The 19,300-nt window shown below is 56.8% G+C and overlaps 9 protein-coding genes across 9 annotated transcripts; 2 read left to right on the forward strand and 7 right to left on the reverse strand.

The window, feature by feature from the left end:
- Positions 1–3: 3 nt before the first annotated feature.
- On the reverse strand, positions 4–1,379 carry PHYSODRAFT_553793 (hypothetical protein; the record flags this gene model as incomplete). The annotated part of the gene is made up of 4 exons (XM_009516104.1): positions 4–443; positions 524–598; positions 678–730; positions 804–1,379. The coding sequence occupies 4 exons, from the start codon at positions 1,377–1,379 to the stop codon at positions 119–121; spliced, it is 1,029 nt and encodes a 342-aa protein (XP_009514399.1). The 3' UTR covers positions 4–118.
- Positions 1,380–2,654: 1,275 nt separating this feature from the next.
- On the reverse strand, positions 2,655–4,027 carry PHYSODRAFT_467236 (hypothetical protein; the record flags this gene model as incomplete). Its single annotated transcript, XM_009516105.1, has 2 exons — positions 2,655–3,058; positions 3,877–4,027. 2 exons carry the CDS (start codon positions 4,025–4,027, stop codon positions 2,655–2,657), a joined length of 555 nt encoding a protein of 184 aa, XP_009514400.1.
- A 1,166-nt stretch (positions 4,028–5,193) lies between these two features.
- Positions 5,194–6,152, forward strand: PHYSODRAFT_553795 (hypothetical protein; the record flags this gene model as incomplete). The annotated part of the gene is made up of 3 exons (XM_009516106.1): positions 5,194–5,454; positions 5,524–5,623; positions 5,693–6,152. Exons 1-3 carry the CDS (start codon positions 5,259–5,261, stop codon positions 6,150–6,152), a joined length of 756 nt encoding a protein of 251 aa, XP_009514401.1. The 5' UTR covers positions 5,194–5,258.
- A 97-nt stretch (positions 6,153–6,249) lies between these two features.
- PHYSODRAFT_284054 (hypothetical protein) lies at positions 6,250–6,970 on the reverse strand. Its single transcript, XM_009516107.1, has 2 exons — positions 6,934–6,970; positions 6,250–6,609 (listed from the first exon to the last, which is right to left on the reverse strand). The coding sequence occupies exons 1-2, from the start codon at positions 6,952–6,954 to the stop codon at positions 6,301–6,303; spliced, it is 330 nt and encodes a 109-aa protein (XP_009514402.1). The 5' UTR covers positions 6,955–6,970; the 3' UTR covers positions 6,250–6,300.
- Positions 6,971–7,382: 412 nt separating this feature from the next.
- On the reverse strand, positions 7,383–7,907 carry PHYSODRAFT_293185 (hypothetical protein; the record flags this gene model as incomplete). The annotated part of the gene is made up of 1 exon (XM_009516108.1): positions 7,383–7,907. One exon carries the CDS (start codon positions 7,905–7,907, stop codon positions 7,383–7,385), a length of 525 nt encoding a protein of 174 aa, XP_009514403.1.
- Positions 7,908–8,920: 1,013 nt separating this feature from the next.
- PHYSODRAFT_358230 (hypothetical protein) lies at positions 8,921–11,422 on the forward strand (the record flags this gene model as incomplete). The annotated part of the gene is made up of 6 exons (XM_009516109.1): positions 8,921–10,223; positions 10,257–10,461; positions 10,570–10,692; positions 10,760–10,956; positions 11,039–11,378; positions 11,419–11,422. 6 exons carry the CDS (start codon positions 8,921–8,923, stop codon positions 11,420–11,422), a joined length of 2,172 nt encoding a protein of 723 aa, XP_009514404.1.
- A 1,182-nt stretch (positions 11,423–12,604) lies between these two features.
- PHYSODRAFT_308562 (hypothetical protein) lies at positions 12,605–13,371 on the reverse strand (the record flags this gene model as incomplete). The annotated part of the gene is made up of 2 exons (XM_009516110.1): positions 12,605–12,698; positions 12,719–13,371. The coding sequence occupies 2 exons, from the start codon at positions 13,369–13,371 to the stop codon at positions 12,605–12,607; spliced, it is 747 nt and encodes a 248-aa protein (XP_009514405.1).
- A 487-nt stretch (positions 13,372–13,858) lies between these two features.
- On the reverse strand, positions 13,859–15,448 carry PHYSODRAFT_468663 (hypothetical protein; the record flags this gene model as incomplete). Its single annotated transcript, XM_009516111.1, has 1 exon — positions 13,859–15,448. A coding segment is annotated over one exon (1,590 nt), but the record flags the coding sequence as incomplete, so codon positions are not given.
- Positions 15,449–16,816: 1,368 nt separating this feature from the next.
- Positions 16,817–19,084, reverse strand: PHYSODRAFT_308554 (hypothetical protein; the record flags this gene model as incomplete). Its single annotated transcript, XM_009516112.1, has 1 exon — positions 16,817–19,084. One exon carries the CDS (start codon positions 19,082–19,084, stop codon positions 16,817–16,819), a length of 2,268 nt encoding a protein of 755 aa, XP_009514407.1.
- Positions 19,085–19,300: the final 216 nt, after the last annotated feature.

Consider the following 19,300-nt stretch of genomic DNA (forward strand, 5'->3'; position numbering starts at 1 on the left):
GCGAAGTTCATGAAGAGCAATTAAAGCCAAATGAATGCAGCGCGTCACCCAGTGCTACCGTGGAGTCAGCTCGTCGCTTTATCTATACTGCTTGTTGCTTGATGTCACCTTCTGCAGCCTACTCCGACACGCTGGGGCCCGTCACGAACGAGTGCAGCGCAAACATGACGAAGAGGACGCCGCCTACAAGCGTCACAGTCCGCTCCGAGATGCGCGTGGCCAGGAACTTGCCGCCAATGACAGCGATGCCCGTGCACATCGAGTGGCCGAGGATCGCGCCCAGCGTGACGCCGAACGCGTCCTTGGTCGCCGATAGCGTCACCGTCGCGATCTGCGAGCGGTCACCCCACTCCGCCAGGAACGTCATGAGGAACGTCTGCGAGAAGACCTTCATCATGCCGTCCGTCGCGCTCTCCGCCTTGCCCAAGCCTTCCTCCACATGTCTGCTTCAGTGCAAAACAACAAAATAAAAATATCAGCACAACTCTCATCTTCCCAGCAATCGTTCCTTCAAGATCCGTACTCGGCCTGGACAGCGTCCTCGTCCTTCTTGCCCATGAGCTCCTCCTCCACCTCCGTCAGCTCGTCCGAAGGGCCCCTACAAAGCACCAACATGAAACAATTATCAGCCCCGATGCCCAGTAATAAGCCATTAAACTAGGTGCGTCGGTCCTTACGCGGCGTTCATCTCGCGCGCGTCGTACAGCATCTTGACGCCGAACACCACAAACTACAGCAAACAACCAACAAAGCATCAGTAAGCCGCCTTCACTCTACCTTCCCCACCCTTCTACTCTACCCACCAGGACACCTCCCAGGTAGTGCGTCAGGCTCGGGGGCAGGAATTTGGTGGCCACGACGCCCATGACCACGGACAGCACCGTCATGACGATGAGCGCGCCGATGGCGCCCGCGAACACCACGACGCGGTCCTTCTTCATGCTCAGGATGGCGGCGATGAAGAACGTCTTGTCGCCGATCTCCGTGGCCCAGATGGTCAGGATGCCGCTCACGAAGCCCGACCAGAACTTGTGCGGGTTGCCCCCAGCGCGCAGCTTGGGGCGCGCGCCCCACGCGGCGGCGGCCGCGCCAGCGTCGGACGGCAGCGCACCCAGGAACGGGCCCAGCGCCTGCTTGAGCGAGTCCGTGAAGGCCGCGAACTCCCGCGCGTCCACGAGGCCGTTGTGGTCGGCGTCCGCGCGCTCGAAGGCGCCGGCGGCCACGGCCGCGTTGGGGTTCGGGTTGGCCAGGGGCGCGGGCGTGGCGGCGTCGCCGTCGGCCTGCGCGCCGTGCAGCGGCTCGGGCGGGGACTGCGCCAGCGCCAGCGCGACGAGCAGCGAGAGCGAGAGCGCCGCTAGCTGCAGGAAGAGGCGCGGCATGGCGGCGGCGATGAGAGGGGTTTGTTTGGTGTGATGCCACCACGTAAGCAGGGAAGAAGGCTTGAGTCGCGCAACATAAACGGTGTGGGCAAAGAAAGGGGCGCTAGGCAATCACAACAACGGCGGCCGGTGAGGAATTACCATGATCCAGTAGAAAAGTACTGGATCGTCCCCCAGGCCGACCGAAAAACAAACTACTGTCACAGTATTTGCTAAGTTCGTGATGCGTATTTATCAGACGTATCTACCTACTCTCTGCGAGACTGGATCCTTGCGCTGCGTCGTGTCGGTCGTCGATGGCGAGTCCGACGTCTCCCTCTTGTCGTTGGTAGACCCAGATGAAGTCGATCGATTCGCGTTCGAACCGTAGCTTCAGGCGCATCGGAACGTGGCTTCCCGGTTCCCATGTAAGCTCCCGGTACCCAACCCATTGGATGAGATAATATACTCTTACGTTGATCCGCCTTTTCGCGTATATTCGCTCTACCTCATATAGCTGCCCATCCACGCCTCTCTGGGCCCTTCGATTGCTTGCGAAGAGGCCACCACCCCTACGTCGTTCTTCTCGGAGTCCACCCCCGACTGATGATTCTTCCTCTTCCTGCTCGTCGGTGTCTTCGTCGCTGACGTCATGAGCGGAAATACCGGGATTCAGTCGGAGACGGTAAAACGAGCCGTCCAGGCGGCGCTGGATGTTCCGGGCGTGGCGCTGTCGTGGATTAAGGCGTGGCATTGAGCACAAAGCAGAATGGGGCTTGCCGAAGCGCTGAAAATGTAGTTCGCAGTCTATTTCTATTCTAAGTGTTGCCTTAAAATAAATACAGTAGACTTCAGCCCGGAGGTCAGGTTGTGATTTGGCTAAATTTAACGTAGTTAAATTGCAAAATTCAGATTGCAGATCAACGTAGCATATTGCACCATTGCGGCTTAAATTATACAAAAAGGGTGTACCATGAAGTGGTACATTCGTAGAGTTCCTACTCCTTCTAGAGTTTAAGAGATTTTCACGAAATATTTTACTCGCGTGTTCTTAGGACCAACACTAGGGATCTATCGGTTTAGATTTTTAATATACCTTACCCAAATATGACTCAGCAACACTTGCATATTTGGTTAGAATTGTCGGAAAGCACAATATCTATTAACTATGAAGTGTTGTTTGTCAAAAATACAGATCGATAAAGTATAAATTGGCTTTGCCCGACGAAGCTTATTCTTGTCCCTACAGCGCGTTTTTCACAATCTTTCGCTTGTGTTGTGGCCTCTTCCCCGGCTTCAACCCTCTTTTACCAATCCGTTCAGGAGTGGTTCAAGTTGTGGAGGAAGAATTGTGTCGTCCCGCTGTAAGGTTGCTGTTGTCGGCCAAGGGAGAAATTTGAATGTGTACGTATCGCGGAAGTGCTCGATCGACATACGCTTGGCGTCATAAAAGTCTTCGATTCGTCGGCAATCCTTTGAAGCAGCGCAAATTGCGTGGACACAAGGGAACATTTGGTCTTGCCAATAGCCGCACGTGCACTCCTGCGCTGGCAAATCCACTACCCGGTCTGGGTGCACATATCCTGGTATGGCAACAGGGCCCTTGAACAAGACGCTGTACGCACCCCCGAGAAAGGGTGTAAACTCGCACATATCAGCTGCAGCTTGGCGGTCTGTATGTCGCTCTAACAACTTGGGGACTAAATCCGAGAGTGCGCCAGATTTTGTCCACGTTACAATCAATTGTCGCCTTTTGGACATCAGTTGACTCAGCTTCAAGAAGTACAAGTGGAATCCGTCCAAGGGTTTGGCGGTCCGAAGCTCTTTACCCATCCAGTTGTTCGCTTGCTCTGACAAATTTGAGGTTATTTCGTCGAAAGTCGGGAGATTAAACTTTTCTTGGAAACTGTACTTCACCCAGTGAGCAGTTCGATTCTGTCCAGAAAATTCGCAGCGGCAGGGTTGTTCACGGCGAGTTCACTTCGATACAGCTTATAGTCATTTTCACAGTCGCTGCGTGCCATTCGGCATACCCACGCACGATCTTCCTGGGACAACCTGAAACATTTCCTGTTAATGTTGTCCATGATATGCCGCAGGCAGTATCGATGGCCAGCGTTTGGGAAAATTGTCGCGACAGCTGGAAGCAGACCTTTTTGTCTATCCGACAATATCGTGAACTTTTCCCAGTCAACTGCCTCCTTGAATGCTCCCAGGAACCAAATCCAATTGGCCTTGTCCTCTTGTGAAACCAGCGCGAGTCCAACTGGAACGATGTGGTTGTTGTAATCTTTCACGGTAGCTACCAGATAAATGCCCTGTTCGTGCATTTCCTCTTTAAGGTGGACCCCGTCAAAGCCGACCATCTTTTTGCAGTTCTGGGCAATGTGAATACCAGCGTTAGGGATGAAGCACGCTCGACCAAACGACGATCCGTCCGCGGCAGTTTCCACTCTCCAAACCGATCCGGGGTTCTTGTGCGCCATCAACTCGAAGTACGCCCGCAGGTTTTGGTAACTTTCTACCAAGTCGCCGTGAATTTTGTCGTCAATTTTCTGCTTCATTCTGGACACCGATGTAGCGCTTACGTCCGCTCCTTTCGATTTCAGAAAATTCCTGATAGCGGCCCCTGACATAGAAGCCGCTGATCCATCGTGGGCGGGAAGCATCTCGGTCTCGACAATCGCTGTCACCTTGCTTATCTGCTGCGTGGTATTCCGCATGGGCTTGGACGGCAACGGGATGGACCCTTCAACACAAGGGGCCTTGGCACTACCAACGAACTTGAGGTGATTGTACGCAAAATTCGCCTGGGTTATCTTCCACTGCCCCGATTTCCCGTGAACATTCACGAAAAACGGACACGTGAGTTGGGCAGCTGGTGTAGTCCGGTCGAAATATTGCGTTCCATTGAGCGCCTTGCATGCAAATTTCGCATTACCGGAGTTGTCGGCCTTCACACTGGTCTGCTTCACAAAAATCTGGAAGCCGCACCTCACAGCCAAATCTTTGCACTTGCTGTGGACTGCGTTTTGTGAAGAAAAGACTGAATTGGCAATATTCTCTCGGAGCTGGTAGGCCAAGCCATACGTTGAGCTTGTCGGGTTCGTCGACTCGACTGCAACATCGTCCCTGAGTAGTCCCAACTCCTTGGCAGCTTCGAGATCAGACACGTCGAGTGAAAAGCGAGCAGAGCCGTAGTTTGGGGGGTTTCTTGCTCTTGACTTGGACATTTGCACAATGCAGTAGAATATAGCTGTGAATCACCCTTTAGAGAATTATTTATTATTCAAGTCTACTTGGTTTTTATTTAGCACTAGCCTTCGAAATCTTACCTCCCACGTATCTATTTCAGGTGTCCCGCAAATAAACCGAGAGCTCGAAGTTAGCCCATAAATGGTTGATAGGTTCGCAAGTGGCGTGCCGGGCGTACTTAGGATTTTTTTACTGTATGAAGAAAATGGCTGTCGGTCTGGGGGGCGATCCAGTACTATTCTACTGGATCATGGTAATTCCTCGCGGCTGGTTCTTGGTCATTTGCATGTAGCCATGTCCCTTCAAGGTGAAACGGCCGTCCAAATGTCGCTCGCGCAACATTCACGCAACACGCAAACGCCACATTCCACTTCACGACGTCATTTGCTCGGTAAACTGTACATCGCTTTTAGTGAATCTGACCGTTGTTCCACGTCTGTTCGATGAATTCTGCAAGATCTTGCGTTGCCGACCAGCACCACAACGTTTTCCATCGATGGCGTTCCACTAAGTAACCATCAGTGCGTGTCTTTGATGCGCTCCGCCAGGGCACCGGCCTCATGCAGAACTGTGGCTCCTCGCAGGCCTCGCTTCGCGCAGAGCTCAGAGCGGCACAAGCAGGCGAGCACTAAGACGCAGAGCAGCATGGACCTCCTCAACGCGGTGTGGCGCTTCTCGGTCGGCGGCGACAAGGACCTGGCGGCGGGCCAGCAGGCGCTCGAGCGCATCCAGCAGCTCCTGGTCACGGCCATCGCCAAGTACGACGGCGAGCCGCACGCGCTCACGCGCGAAGAGATCGCCCCCGTCAAGGCCATCTGCGACCAGCTCTTCCCAGCCAATTGTGCGTTGCTACAGGGCTAATACCCTAGGATGGACAGGTAGGAACCTGACTGCTCTCTGGGTGCTTCAGTCCAGCTCAAGGTGCCAGGATCCGACGACGACGGCGCGCCGGAGCGCCCCAAGCACGTGCACTACCAGCACGTCTATGAGGACGAGACGTTCTCCATCGGGTACGGGGCTGAAGCTTGAGTGCAGAATCGATATTGAGCCGGCCCTGACACTTGTGTTCTCTGCTGCAGGATCTTCATCTTGCCGCCGGGCGCGTCGATCCCTCTGCACGACCACCCGGGCATGACGGTGGTCTCTCGCATGCTCTACGGCTCGCTGCACATCAAGTCGTACGACCTCGTGAAGGACGGCGCTACTACGGCTGCCGTTGGCAAGAAGGTGACAGCACGTCTCCAAGCAGACGAGGTGCTCACGGCCCCGCACACGACGGAGCTGCTCCCCGACTGCGGCAACCTCCACCACCTCGTGGGCGGCGACGACACCGGCTGCGCGTTCCTCGACATCATCACGCCGCCCTACGACTCGAACGACGGGCGCGACTGCACCTACTTCCGCGTCGTCGACTCGGCCGACAGCCACGAGAACAACAGCGAGGGGAAGCTCGTCACGCTCGAGACGTTCAACCCGCTGGACTTCGACGTCCTCACAGAGCCGTACCTCGGCCCGCGCCTCCAGCGCTACGTAAGCTAAAGCAGACACCCGTCACCCCAACTCACCCCAAGTATCCCCCTCCCATCCAGCAAACTCTTCTTTAAGTACAGATAAAACAAGCAAGGCATAGGCATACTTGGTGGAGCCTCAAAGGAATGTCATTCAACTAAGAGCTGTAAAGAGTCGCTTACTCCTGAGCACGCAGGATGTCCGAGTCACCGGCGTCCAGGATGCACATGCACGACACGCGGAAGTACTTGCCGCAAGCCGTGCCGAGGTCGTTGTTGTTGCCCGTGAAGTGGTGCACGCCCGTCTTGGCCAGCATCGAGTAGTACTCGACCTCCGACTTGCGGAGAGGGGGCGTGTTGTTGGCCAGGATCACGAGCTTGGCCTTGCCGCTGCGCAGGTTCTTGAGCGTCTGCTTGTAGCCCAGAGCGACCTTGCCGGAGCGCATCACCAGCTGCAGGCGCGAGTTGATGTTGTCCGCGGACTTCTTCTGCTCATCGTTCACAATAAACAACGCCGTCAATTAATCCCCTACGAAGTTGTTTCCTCCATCGAACAAGCGAGAGAGCGCGCGCTCGTCCCCATCCGTTCGACTTCGCAGGAGAGTCTCAGGCCGTCAGCGCCAGCACGAGGGCTGGCTCTGTAGTCGACTCTACAGCATCCGCACGCCCACTCGACCGTTGGGTTTGACACAGGAGCGGGCGGCGGCGCAACGCGATGCGGCGCGGACGATGGCAGCAGAACCTCGTCCACCGGATGGAAGAGAACAGCGAGCACTCTCTCGTGCAGTAAAGAGGAGAGCTCAGGTCCATACCGACTTCTTAGAGGCAACCATCTTGATCTTGATTCGGGTCTGAAGCTCCACAGATGAAATGACCGCTGCTGACGGAGGCTGCTGCGAGGATGCTGAACGCCTCTCCACCAATAGTTGAAAGTGGTGGGGTCCACATGAGAGAGCGGCGATTGGTCGAGGGAATTGGTCGACGCTGATTCGTGGAAACTAAAGGTTGCGATCACCGAAAAGTTGACGTTGAAGTGCATCTGGCAGCAGGTTCTCAAAGAATATACTGTAGTTCAATTTCTTATTCATTTCGTGCATGTGCGCGCGTCCACGGCTTAGCGCACCAACTCGAGAAAGTTGTTAAGGACAGCGGCTCGGCCGGTGGCTCAATACCCGGGCCAAAGGCTGCCTCCTGCTCGACGATTTGGTTGTCGGTGTCACGCTGGACGAGGAAGACGCGCTGGTTGGTGGCCTACTTGACGTCAGGGATCTTTGATGCCGAGTGCAACTGGGCATTGCATGTAGTTGCGGAGCTTCTGACGTAGGTGCACCGTTGCCTCCGAGTAAGCCACTTCCAGCTCGAATGTCGGGGAAGCAATTCGATTAGCAGGTGCCAGCGATCCGTTCGGCTCAAACCGATAGTGCTCGAACCCCATCGTGTACCTGGCTAAGCCCACAAGCGCGGGGATCGGATTGGTGCCGGCGGCTGCTCCTGCAGTGATTTTGATCTGCCGGAGATAGTTGGCCGTAACTGCTGCATGGATCGGGGAGGAGAGATCGTGAACCAAGACGCGGCCGGCGCCGTCCTTAGCATCTGGGTCCGGTTCGTAGTCCCATGGCGGAAAGTCGCTTTCATGCTCCCCCAGCAGCGCGTCAAACTCCTTGAGTGTGATCCGCTGGGATAGGACAAGGGGCGATCCGCCTTCATCCTCGTCACGCGGTTGCTTTCCTTGGTCTCGCTCTCCCAGTTGTTGACAGACCCGCTCCAGGATCGTTGCTTCAGTCATGTCGGCTCTAGTGAGAATGTTTTGGAATGGCACGAGTCAAAGGAGCCATGCCGGGTGATGAACTGCATGGGACGATAGTCCATTTTTGGTTGGATTGATGCTTAGGGGCACGTGGGAAATGATGAGACTAACTGATAGTTTTGCGTCCCAGTTCGCGTTGTGCCGCTATCAATCGTCAAGACAAAGTGTACTCACAAACCAATATTGCATACTTCGAAGTGTACTCACTTGAGGTGTACTCACTTCGAGTATGCAGCATTGGTTTGCTGTTGGGGCGAATATTTGTCAATTATCAACTCGTTCCGACATGACATGATTTTTGTCTTGGTCACGCGGATCAACTCCAGCAAAGCGATCATCATAGGAGCTCGCTCACTTGAATGTGAAACGAAGCGAAAGCTCCACGCCAACCTGATCGTTTTGCACTTCAGCTACTCCCTCGAGCAGGAGCCGCGAAACGCTTATCGACGAACGCGTGTCTGGCTCAGGCCAACATGAACTCGTCTATTTTTTCAAGGTTCATTTGCCACCACTTTTTGAACCCAACCATTACTCCAAGCAAAACACACCGGCACTGTGAAAAAACGCGCGTGCCATAAAGACTTCTACCGCTGAGCACAACTGTCATCATTGATCTGCAGTGGCTGAGCAACTTTGAGACGTTTAAAGCTGCAAACCAGTCACCGCGCATACTCATCTTAGATCTTACACCAGCTCATAAGAACTCAGTTGATCCCCGACCACTTCAACGTGGCTTGTGCACTGACGCCAAGTGTCCGCACGTCTTGGTTTTTGTATGTCCGGCTTTAACGCCCGATTCTCGTCTCGGATTGGCTAATCTGGGGCTAAAATTACCCTGTCGTCTTCGTCGCCCCCTTGATCTTGCGCTTTGTATTGCAGTCGCGTTTCCGCCTCATAGACGCAGCCAAGCCGCCGACTTGCACACCACCGCCCGCAGCGCAGCCCTCGAGAACCCCCGGGGACCACGAAGGTGCGCTCCGAGTCGTCAGTGCATGGCCGTGGGCGTTTCTGGTGCTAACGACGACGTGCAGCCGCCCGCGGAGACCTCCAGGAGCGGGCGAGACGACGCGCCCGAGTTCATCCCCGCGCCCCCAGCCAAGAAGAGGAAGCGGCGCGACGACATGCCGCGCATCTGGCTCCGCCTCGAGCTGTTCGAGCTGGGGCTCGTGCCGCTGCCGTCCAAGTACGCGGCCACGCTCACGCTCGGCAACGTCAAGAAGGCGCTGGACGCGCTGCACGCCAAGCTGCAGCAGGCCGCCAACAGCGGCGCGGAGGCTGCAGCTGCAGCTGCAGGAGATGACGCAGTGATGGCGGACGCGGAGGCCGCAGCCTCCTCCTCCTCCTTCGTGGAGAGCGACAACCTGAGCGCCGTCACGTTTGCGGTCTGGAAGGACGCGGTGCACGCCATCTTCCAGTGGCGAGAGCAGGACTACAAGGCCTTCTGGCTGCTGCTGGTGCAGTTCCACCGCATGGTCCCCGTCCGGAACGAGAACGTGGATGCGACGGCGCCCCTGGACGCGGAGCAGTGTCTCGAGAGGGAGGAGGTGCCCGTGTTCAAGATGGTCATCTACCTCTTCATCCAGACGGTCAAGCCCCACTCGTGGAGGACCAAGTACTCACTCGACTCGTTCAACGCAGTGTGGTACCGTGAGCACGCGGAGAGTTTGGCAGCTGCGGCGGCGCTGGAGACGGCGGGCGCGGTGGCTGCGGCCACGGCCCCCATCTCCCCGATCATGGGGGCCGTTGGATCCCCACTCATGCGCGGTAGTGCCAGCCCACCGCCGCCGCAGTCCCCGCACACAGTTGGCATGGCGGATCGCTCGACCGCAGACTCGTACTACCTTTCGTTCGTGCGCGAGAAGCTGGAGGACCTCTTCGGACTGCTCTACCCCTCGGTGGACCTCAAGGACGAGTCGCAGACCGTTGTAAGCGCGGACCAGATCGACCTGCTCGGGTTCATGTTGTGTCTCGGTGACGTCAGCCTCGTGGACAGGAACGTCAAGCTCAGCTCGTGCTACCCGACTTGGGAACAACCCGATGGAGGCGACGCTATGGCTGAGGATGAAGCTGCATCGGAGTTTGTGCAGCGCGTGGAGAACGGAGCCAAGGTCTGCCGGTTCTACAAGACCCACCTATCGCTGAACGAGAAGATGTACCCGCCGGTGGGTTTCTCGGTGCCATCGACCTCGACTGGACTGAACAACTTGTCGACGCCTTCGCCTCCAGCCTTTTCCCTCAACGGTCTGTTACTCTGGCTGTGCAGTTGGTGTCCGCGCTCGCTCCGTACTGACAAATGTGAGTTTTATTGTTTCTGATTGCTCTTTACAGACGATTTCTCGCTCGATGGAAGTGCATACACTGCTCCTGTGCAAGAGGAGACGGCGGGTCGGCCCACCATCCTCTCGCAGCTTGTTAAGACGACCGTGATCAAGCGCGCGGATGAGTTTGCAGCGCCTGATGAGGGCGGTCAGCTCTCGGATGTCATCATCTTCTCCTGCCAGGACTCCTACATCTACATCCTGGGACCTGTTCGATATCCTTTCACCTCCATTGTTGCATGCGTGTACCTGAAGTGCATGTCCAAACACCCTGTTGATTGATACTGAGGTTCTCCTTAACCTGTATTTGTTCCGTCTAACACGAATGTGACGATCTCAGCCTGCAAGAACTGCCGGATTATCCTGGCACCGAACACGGGGATTTTGTCTATGGAGAGATGTGAAAACGTTCAGCTCACCTCGCTTTCGGGACTCGTTCGCGTCAGGTACGATAAAATACCCGCTTGAGCTCTTAATGACACGACTGACCAATGTTTCTTCTTCCTGTTGCAGCAACTGCTTGGACACGCGACTAAACGTCTACACATTATCTCCGATTATTGTCAGTGGCGAGAACGTGGGCGTGATCCTGGGGCCGTACAACACGAAATATGCCGGCCTGAAGCAGCAGTTGTCCACGGTGCCGTTCCTTTGCAATTCGGAATCTCAAGGCTCGTGGAACATCTTCCTGGATGTCGACAGCGACAAAGGTACGCTGCTCGTGTCAACTAGTGTCCATATACTTAAGCTGCAGGTACTCACTCCTGCGTCACCCTGCCTTGCGGTTTACAGACAGCATGGCCGATACGGACAAGCCCCCGGTTTCTATCCAAGTGCCCGAGACCTTTCGCGATGTGTGTGTCCCCGTAAAACCAGCGGCGGGTTCGGGCCCCGCTGAGCGGCCATTCCCGATTCCGCCCGAGTACGTGGCTGCTGTGAGGAAGCAGTACGAGACGGTGGAGTCGCTGCGGCAGCTGGTGACGAGCGACGAGTTTGACCTGACGAAGAAGCGGACGATGGAGGTCGTGATCCAGCTCAAATTCAAGGAGTGGCTGTCGTCTACGAGCAACGTGCGGCAGATCCTGGACCTGGTACACCTGGACCGCGCGAACGGAGGCGGCGACAAGGAGTCGTAAGTCAGTAAACGCGTGGACACGTGACGACTATACTAGATAGAGATCCTTCTGATCGCCGCACACATACACACGAGAAAACGAACGGTGGAAGGGCCCCAGAGCCTCCCATCGACCTATTGGCGAAATCAAATGGCTGCGTTTTGCGTTGACAAGGACGCACCTTGACTGTTGTTGAGGAATTACCATGATCCAGTAGAAAAGTACTGGATCGCCCCCCAGGCCGACCGAAAAACAAACTACTGTCACAGTATTTGCTAAGTTCGTGATGCGTATTTATCAAGACGTATCTACCTACTCTCTGCGAGACTGGATCCTTGCGCTGCGTCGTGTCGGTCGTCGATGGCGAGTCCGACGTCTCCCTCTTGTCGGTTGGTAGACCCAGATGAAGTCGATCGATTCGCGTTCGAACCGTAGCTTCAGGCGCATCGGAACGTGGCTTCCCGGTTCCCATGTAAGCTCCTGTCTGGTGGATTGGTTGCATGAACAATCAACTTGCCCGATGTGCCGGAGCTCGATAGCAGAGTAAGAAAGGGAGTCGCTTAGTGGGAGAACATTTTCTTCATTTACGTAATTGTATTTTTTAATTTGCTTGATGTACTTCGAAGTCGTATTTTAATGGTACGGTAGATTTCCAGACGAGTAGCTGCCCTCCTCCCAGTCGCGGCTTATAAGTGACGACGTGGACGTTGTGGAGCACAGACTGCGCGGTGGTGTGTGTGCCAATACATTGGCGAATTCCCCCGCCTTGACTCGACTAACAAATAATTCGTCCTCGCTTTCATCCAGAATCTCGACGCTCCCGTCGTCCGACATGGACAACTGCCCAATGAACGACAAGTTGGATGCGCGGGTGTCGTTATTGGAGCTGATCTGCTCCTGCACCTGGGCCGCGATGTTGCGCACGAACGACGTCAAGGACCGGTTACTGCTGGTATCGTGCGGTGGCGCTCTCGGTGCGGTGTTGGTCGCCAGGTCTGCGATATCCAATCCACGACCCCCTTCGAAGCGAATCTGGTTGAGAGAGGACAAGTTCATCTTGGACAGACACACGCTGCAGAAGCGCGCGCGCTTGAGATGCGAGCCGGAGGAGTTCCGCGCGAGCACGCGCTCTTTAAAGCGACACTTCTTACACACATACTGGTGGCAACTCGCGCATTTCGCAAAGTTTTCGATCACGGAGCGTTTGGTATGGCAAAAGTAGCAGCTTTTCCGTGACGCGGACTCAGCCGGACGACTGATCACGATCATGTGCGCCAGCTTCTTCGCGCGCGTACACTCCAGCGCCTTGGTGGCCGCCAGCATCATCTCCGACAGCGCTACAACAGCCAGGAACGACTGCGCATCGTAGTTCATCTCGCCCTGCATGAAGACGCCGACCAGATCGTCCTCGAGCTCTTCGAACACGTAGGAGAGCGACACGCGCACGCGTTTGTGCTTGGGTCTTTGCGGCAGCTCGGGTAAATCCACGGACTGCATGACGTGGTAGGCCATGCGCTTGCCCGACTTCTGGTGCACCATCCCCATCTTGTCGAAGTAGCACAAGTCTCGACTGCTCCCCACGGGCGGCTTCATGGTCGCCCACTTGAGGCCCGTGAAGGCGTACGGGTCTACCGGTGAACTGGTCTCCACCGCGAACAACACGGCGCTGTCGACGACTTTGGGGCACTGGATGGCGTTCATGAGTATCATCTCCTCGGTGCTGCCGCAGTACAGTCCTTCCAGGATGTCGTCGAAGCGGCCTCGGAGCGTGCCGACACACAGCAGCGGCGTCTGTCCGTCGCGCACCAATTGCCGCGCGCGGAACAGGCGAACGCCATGTCGAGCCCGAATGCTCTTCCACCGAGACGTGTCAATGTTGGGGCCGTCCAGCTGCCCGTACGCCGCGATGGTCTCGGACAGAACTCGCTCCGCGCGGTCGTGGTAGCGGTCGAGTTGAGGCAGCTCCAGATACACGGTCGGGTGCTCGGCTCCACGACTCCGCAGCGGCATAATTTTAAGTTTGGGCTGGACACTGCAGAGATGGTGAGTTCGGTTGTGAGGAAGACAATCGATCGCAAGGAACGACCGACCGACCAACTGAGCTCCTCGCGGCGTTGTTGGCAATGACGAGCATGGCCGTCCACGCCCGGCGCCAGGTGGTTTTAGTTCGTGCCCTTCGAACATGCTCTTCAAAGACTCCGTACATTTTTCAAACCCTGTGCGTATGTGTACATATCAATTCCGCGATAGACGTCATGGTTCATGATACATGTAGTCATTGAGGCAGAATGTATACGTGCGCTCGCGCAAAGCGGCTGGCGTCATGCCCAATTCACAATTTACTGTGGCGTCGACAGTCGATCGGAGAGATTTGTGGTTTGGACCAAGGCGTGTTGATGCCATCGGGAAATGCAGCAGCATTAAGCAACACTTACGTCCCTAGCTACAGGCTTCGCGCTACCAATGAAACTCGACACCACTCAACAAAGACCAAGGACTACTGACTCGTGTAACCAGAGCAGTCCGTCTGTGTGTTCCGCCGACTGCGCGCGCGGACAGAGTGGGCGATGAGGGAGTGTTCTCGGGCCAACGCCCAGGTCTCCTCGGCCTGGTTGGCCACCTGCTGGAGCTTGGCGTACAACGCCGAGTGGCGCTGCTCCGGGTCTTCGTACTCGAAGGACGAAGCCGTCGAGGTCGTGGAGCACGGGCTGCGGCCCGACATGTCGATCAGGCCCTTGTCCAGCACGACGAACTGGCCGCTCTTGAGGCGGCTACAGTTGAGCACGTCTTGGCTTTCGCGCTCCAAGTCCGAGTCGTCCTCAAACGCCTTCCCCATAGACGACAAGCTGGACGCTCGGTAGTCGCCGCGCGTGCTCAGCTCCTGCATCTGCGCCGAGATCTTGCGCACGAAGGAGCTGAGCGAGCGAGCGCTGCCCTGAATGTCCACCTTGACGTCCTCCGTCTCCTCGTCAATGCTGCAGAACGCGGCGGTCCTCCTTGTCTGCACTGCAGTTCCCAGCTCCTCCTCATTGCTGTATCCATCTGCTTCACCGCGGATCTCATTGAGAGAAGACACACTCACCTTGGCGATGCACACGCGGCAAAACTCAGCGCGCGTAAGCTGCGAGCTCGAGCTCGCGTCACGGACGAGCACATGCTCCCTGAACCGGCACTTCTTGCACACGTGTTTGCGGCAGCCGGCACAGTCGGCCAAGCTCTCAAAGAAATACGCGCTGCCTTTGCAGATGTAGCAGTCCCTCCGTGACGAGGAGGATCTTGGCCGGTTCGTCGAAGCTGACATTATGTGCGCGAGCTTCTTGGCGCGCGCGCACTCCAGTACATTGGCGATCGATAGTAGAACCTCGGACACTGCCACCGCGGCGGAGTAGCACAGCGCAGCGTGGTCCATCTCGCCCTGCATGTAGACGCCCACCAAGTCATCCTCCAGCTCCTCCAACACATAGCAAACCGACATCTGCACCCGCTTGTGGCTGGTCCTCTGAGGCAGATCCACCGACTGCATGACGTGGTAAGCTGTCCGCCTCCCCGACTTCTGCCGCACCAGCCCCATCTTGTCGAAGTAGCACAAGTCTCGAGTGCTTGCAACCGATAGCTTGAGCTTGGCACACTTGATGCCCGTGAAGGCGTAGGGCTCCAACGGCGTCTTCTTCTGAACCGCGTACAGCACGGCGCTCTCGGCCAGTCGCGGACACTTGACGGCGTTCGTGAGCAGCAGCTCCTCGGTGTTGTCGCAGTACAGGCCGTCCAGGACGTCGTCGAAGCGACCACGAAGTGTACCGACACAGAGCAGCGGGGTTTTCCCCTTGGAGGTCAAGTGACGGCCACGAAAGAGTCGAACGCCGTGACGAGCTCGAAGACTCTTCCACCGGAAGGTGTCGACGCTGGAGCCGTCCAGCTCCGCGTACGCAGCGATGGTTCGGGATAGCGCTCGCTCGGCGCGGTCGTGGAAGCGGTCGAGTTGCGGAAGCTCCAAAGTCCCCGTCGGGTGTTGGGCTCGGCGACTGCGCAGCGACATGGTGCGTGTTGGAACGGGGAGGTGGCTCGTGGATCGATCGGAGCTGGGAGATGCCCTGTTGGGAGGAGATTGAAAAGTGAGCACGATGTGGTTGTGACTCACAGCCACATCGTGCAGTGCAGTGGGCTGAACCCTCTGCACAGAAGTCCTAGGATATTAGGACTCTAGGGAATCTCCCGGTATCCTCGCACGCCTTTGAAAGAAGAGACCTTGGTTACTCTAAAGTGTAGGGGCCACAGACAGGTGGTTTTGACTCACTTCGTCGTGAACACGCACTTCAACACGGTTGGGGAGTATCGTGAACGTATTGCTTACGATATGGTCGGTCGCAGCAAGATCTCGTGCGTATCGCCACGGCATGGAGCAGTGACAGCGGGATTTACAGCATCGCTGTGCTGGCACGCGCCGATACACGGCGCCAAGGTGACCTTCGCGCCTAGACTCATAATCAAGCAAGGTGGTGGCTTGTGTGCATGTATCCTGGCGCTGATCGGCCCAGCTGGAGGCGCAACGCTTCACGTCATCGAATACATGTAGCATACGAGCTATGATTCAGGTTGGTTGAGAGTCTTCACGGTAACTTGAGACGCGGTCTCACGTAGTAAAGGCACTGTAGCATGGTGCGGCTTTCGCCACGAAAGGCTCGCTGATTTATCCCCCGATGTGTCCGTGGTATGGAGGAGCAGCGCGTCCTCGAGCACGCCATGCGAGCTCTTGTGGCTGTGCAGTAGGCGACGATTTCGGTGGGGTGGATACATCATCAAGCCCACGCAGCATGGCCACGCCAAAGACCGATCAACACCACTGTGCCTGTCTTGGTATTTTATTATGTCCGTACCGGTGATAGTATCCGCGCCCAGGGCAGACGACCACCTCGCATTTGCTTGGAATTACGTGTACATACTACAACATGAACCAATACTGGAAACGCGTTCGTTCATATCTTTCTTTTTGACAGATCCATGTCAGCTCCCTGCTTCAGGATCATCTTACATGTACCTACCTGCTTTACATCTGCTGCTGACCTCGTGGGATACACGTTGCATGGTGCACCCGCGTGAACGTTGTCGTTCGATCAGTACGACGAGCTCACGCGAAGGAGGGCCATCGCGGGCCAAAGGAGCTTCTGGCGAGGTATGTACATGTACATGCATGTTGAAGTTGAAGTGGCCCGGATGCAGCGACCAACACCTTGGTTATCTAATACACGTAGATACATGTAAATTGGCCTCGTTTACCAAAGGCAAGGAAGTGGACTGATGTGTCTTAACAGCCCCACTACGCTCTGGGGCCCACTAGCTCTGATGCTTTGGATGGGAGGTCCAAGAAAATGGCGTCGTCAACATGGAAAAAGGACTTTGTCGCCTCGATACTTGTTCTTACAGTGTACTCAGCATGCAACCAGCCAAGCCTACCTATCTATCTCCTCTGTCCGTCTCGGAAGCGCTCGAAGAACGCTAGCATCCGGTCGTCGATCTGCGGTGTTACGATGGACAACGCGCGGACGAAATGCCTTTTTGCCACGTTGACGGCCGCGCGGTCTTCTTCGACTGCGTGCAAGGCAGCTTCACGACAGAGCGCTTGGAGTTCTGCGCCCGAGAACCGAGCGGTGGCGATGGCCAGCTCAGCCAGGCTCACGTCTGATGCCAATGGCGTCTTCCGCGTGTGGATTTGCAGGATCTGTTCGCGCACTGGGACGTCAGGCGGGGACACGTACAGCGCGCGATCAATGCGGCCGGGCCGCATCAGGGCGGGGTCTAGCAGGTCCGGGCGGTTCGTTGCAGCCACGACCAAGACGCGCTTCAGCGGCTCGAGTCCGTCCAGCTCAGTCAGTAGCTGACTGAGCACTCGGTCCGAGGCGCCACTGCCACCGCCCGATCCACGAGTGCTGGCTAGGGCGTCGATCTCGTCGAAGAAGACCACAGTCGGTGAAGCAGCACGGGCCTTGCGGAACACCTCACGCACTTGCTGCTCGGACTCGCCCACCCACTTGCTGAACAGCTCGGGGCCCTTGATAGCAATAAAGTTCATGCCGCTCTCCGTCGCCAGCGCCTTTGCTGCCAGTGTTTTACTGCAACCAGGAGGTCCGTACAGCAGCACGCCTTTAGGGGGGCGAATGCCCATGCGCGTGAAGGCCTCTGGATGCTGTAGCGGCCACTCCACCGCCTCGCGAAGGGCCTGCTTAAGCGCGTCTTGGCCACCGATGTCATTCCACAGCACGCGAGGCACATCCACTGAAATCTCACGCAGAGCGCTGGGCCGAATTCCTCGCATCGCCAGCTTCAGGTCGCTCAGCGTCACTTCAAAGGCCGGTAGCGAGTCCGAGCTGGCCAACACCGCGCCAGTAGACTGAGCATTGTCCGCAAACGCGCGGTGAAGCGCTAGTAGCGCGGCCTCCTTGCATAGTGCACTGAGGTCAGCTCCCACGTATCCGTGGGCACTCGAGCTCAGCTCCTGCAGTTCAGAGTTCGTGAGCTTGTGCGGTAGGCGGCGCAGGGCCACTCGAAGAATGGCCAGTCGGTCTTTGGCCCTTGGAATGCCGATCTCCACCTCACGATCGAATCGGCCAGGTCTTCTCACCGCAGGGTCGAGCGAATTTGGTCGGTTTGTCGCCGCCAGCACGACAACTTGTCGTGACGCGCTCAGGCCGTCCATCAGCGTGAGCAGCGTGGCCACTAGCCGACGCTCCATGTCACCCACTCGAGAATCACGCTTCGGACAGATAGCGTCCAGCTCGTCAATGAACACGAGCGACGGCGCCTCGCGCGCAGCCTGCGCGAACACAGCGCGCAGGTTCGCCTCACTCTCGCCGACAAACTTACTCACAACCTCCGGCCCGTTGATAGTGAACACGCGCGCGTTCAATTCCCGCGCCAATGTCCTTGCGATCAACGTCTTACCCGTTCCGGGCGGTCCAAACAGTAGAACCCCCTTCGGCGCCGGCAAGCCAAATCTCTCGAACGTCTCCGGGTTCGTCAGCGGCTGCTCCACCACCTCGCGGATGGCCTTCAGCTCCTCGTGCAGACCTCCAATCGCCGAAAACCCGTCCTGTTTGGCCTTCCCTGCAGCTTCAGTCGGCCCTACGCTTTTCTTCTCCACCACAAGCTCCTCCTGTTTTTCCTCCCATGACACCGTCAGCGCCGTCTTGGCCGCAGCGATACTCACAATGCTCTGGTTATCTCCACTGCCTCCATCAACCTTTTCCACTCGGAAAACCGAGTTTACACCATGCAGCGGCAACGAAATCAACGCTCCACTGTGCACCAACGCCCCGTCAATCATAGCGGAGATGCAGCGCGTCAGCAGCGTGCGCTCCTTCTCGGACAGCTTCTGCTTGCGCGTCGACGCCCTGGACACCAGTCTCAGCGCGACGCTCTTGGCTACAGCACTTGAGTTCTGTAGAATCTGCACCGTCACCGTCTCCACTTGCTGCTCGGCCACTGCAGCCTCCCACATGGAGCTGAGGCCGACGCCGCGCCGCTTGATCTTGTCCATGGGCCACGCCAGGCCACACAGCAGCAACGAGGGTGTGTCATTCACCTTGTCGGACGTGTGGAGCGTCACGTAGGCGCCCGATTCGAGCCCGAACTGCGCCATATCGTTCGGGTTCAAGTACACCTTCGACACGGTGCGGGCCGAGCGGGCGCCCGCGCGCACGAACTGCACGCGCGCCTCCAGCAGCTCCATGGGCTCCGGTGCTATTGTTGATGAGTGGCGAGTGGCCTAATCCCCTGAATAGTGATATGTAGTCATGTACCGGTGTATCCCCCGCCCAAGTCGATATGGCTACATCGATTGCAGTAACCTCTGCTTTCACGAGCAGTGACTCACAGCAGCATGAACCAGAGCCTGGTTTGCAGGAAGAGCTCGTGGATGACGGCGGCCGAGTCGACGTGGATGCGG

Source organism: Phytophthora sojae (assembly GCF_000149755.1).
Source record: "Phytophthora sojae unplaced genomic scaffold PHYSOscaffold_1, whole genome shotgun sequence".
Taxonomy (NCBI): Eukaryota; Oomycota; class Peronosporomycetes; order Peronosporales; family Peronosporaceae; genus Phytophthora; species Phytophthora sojae.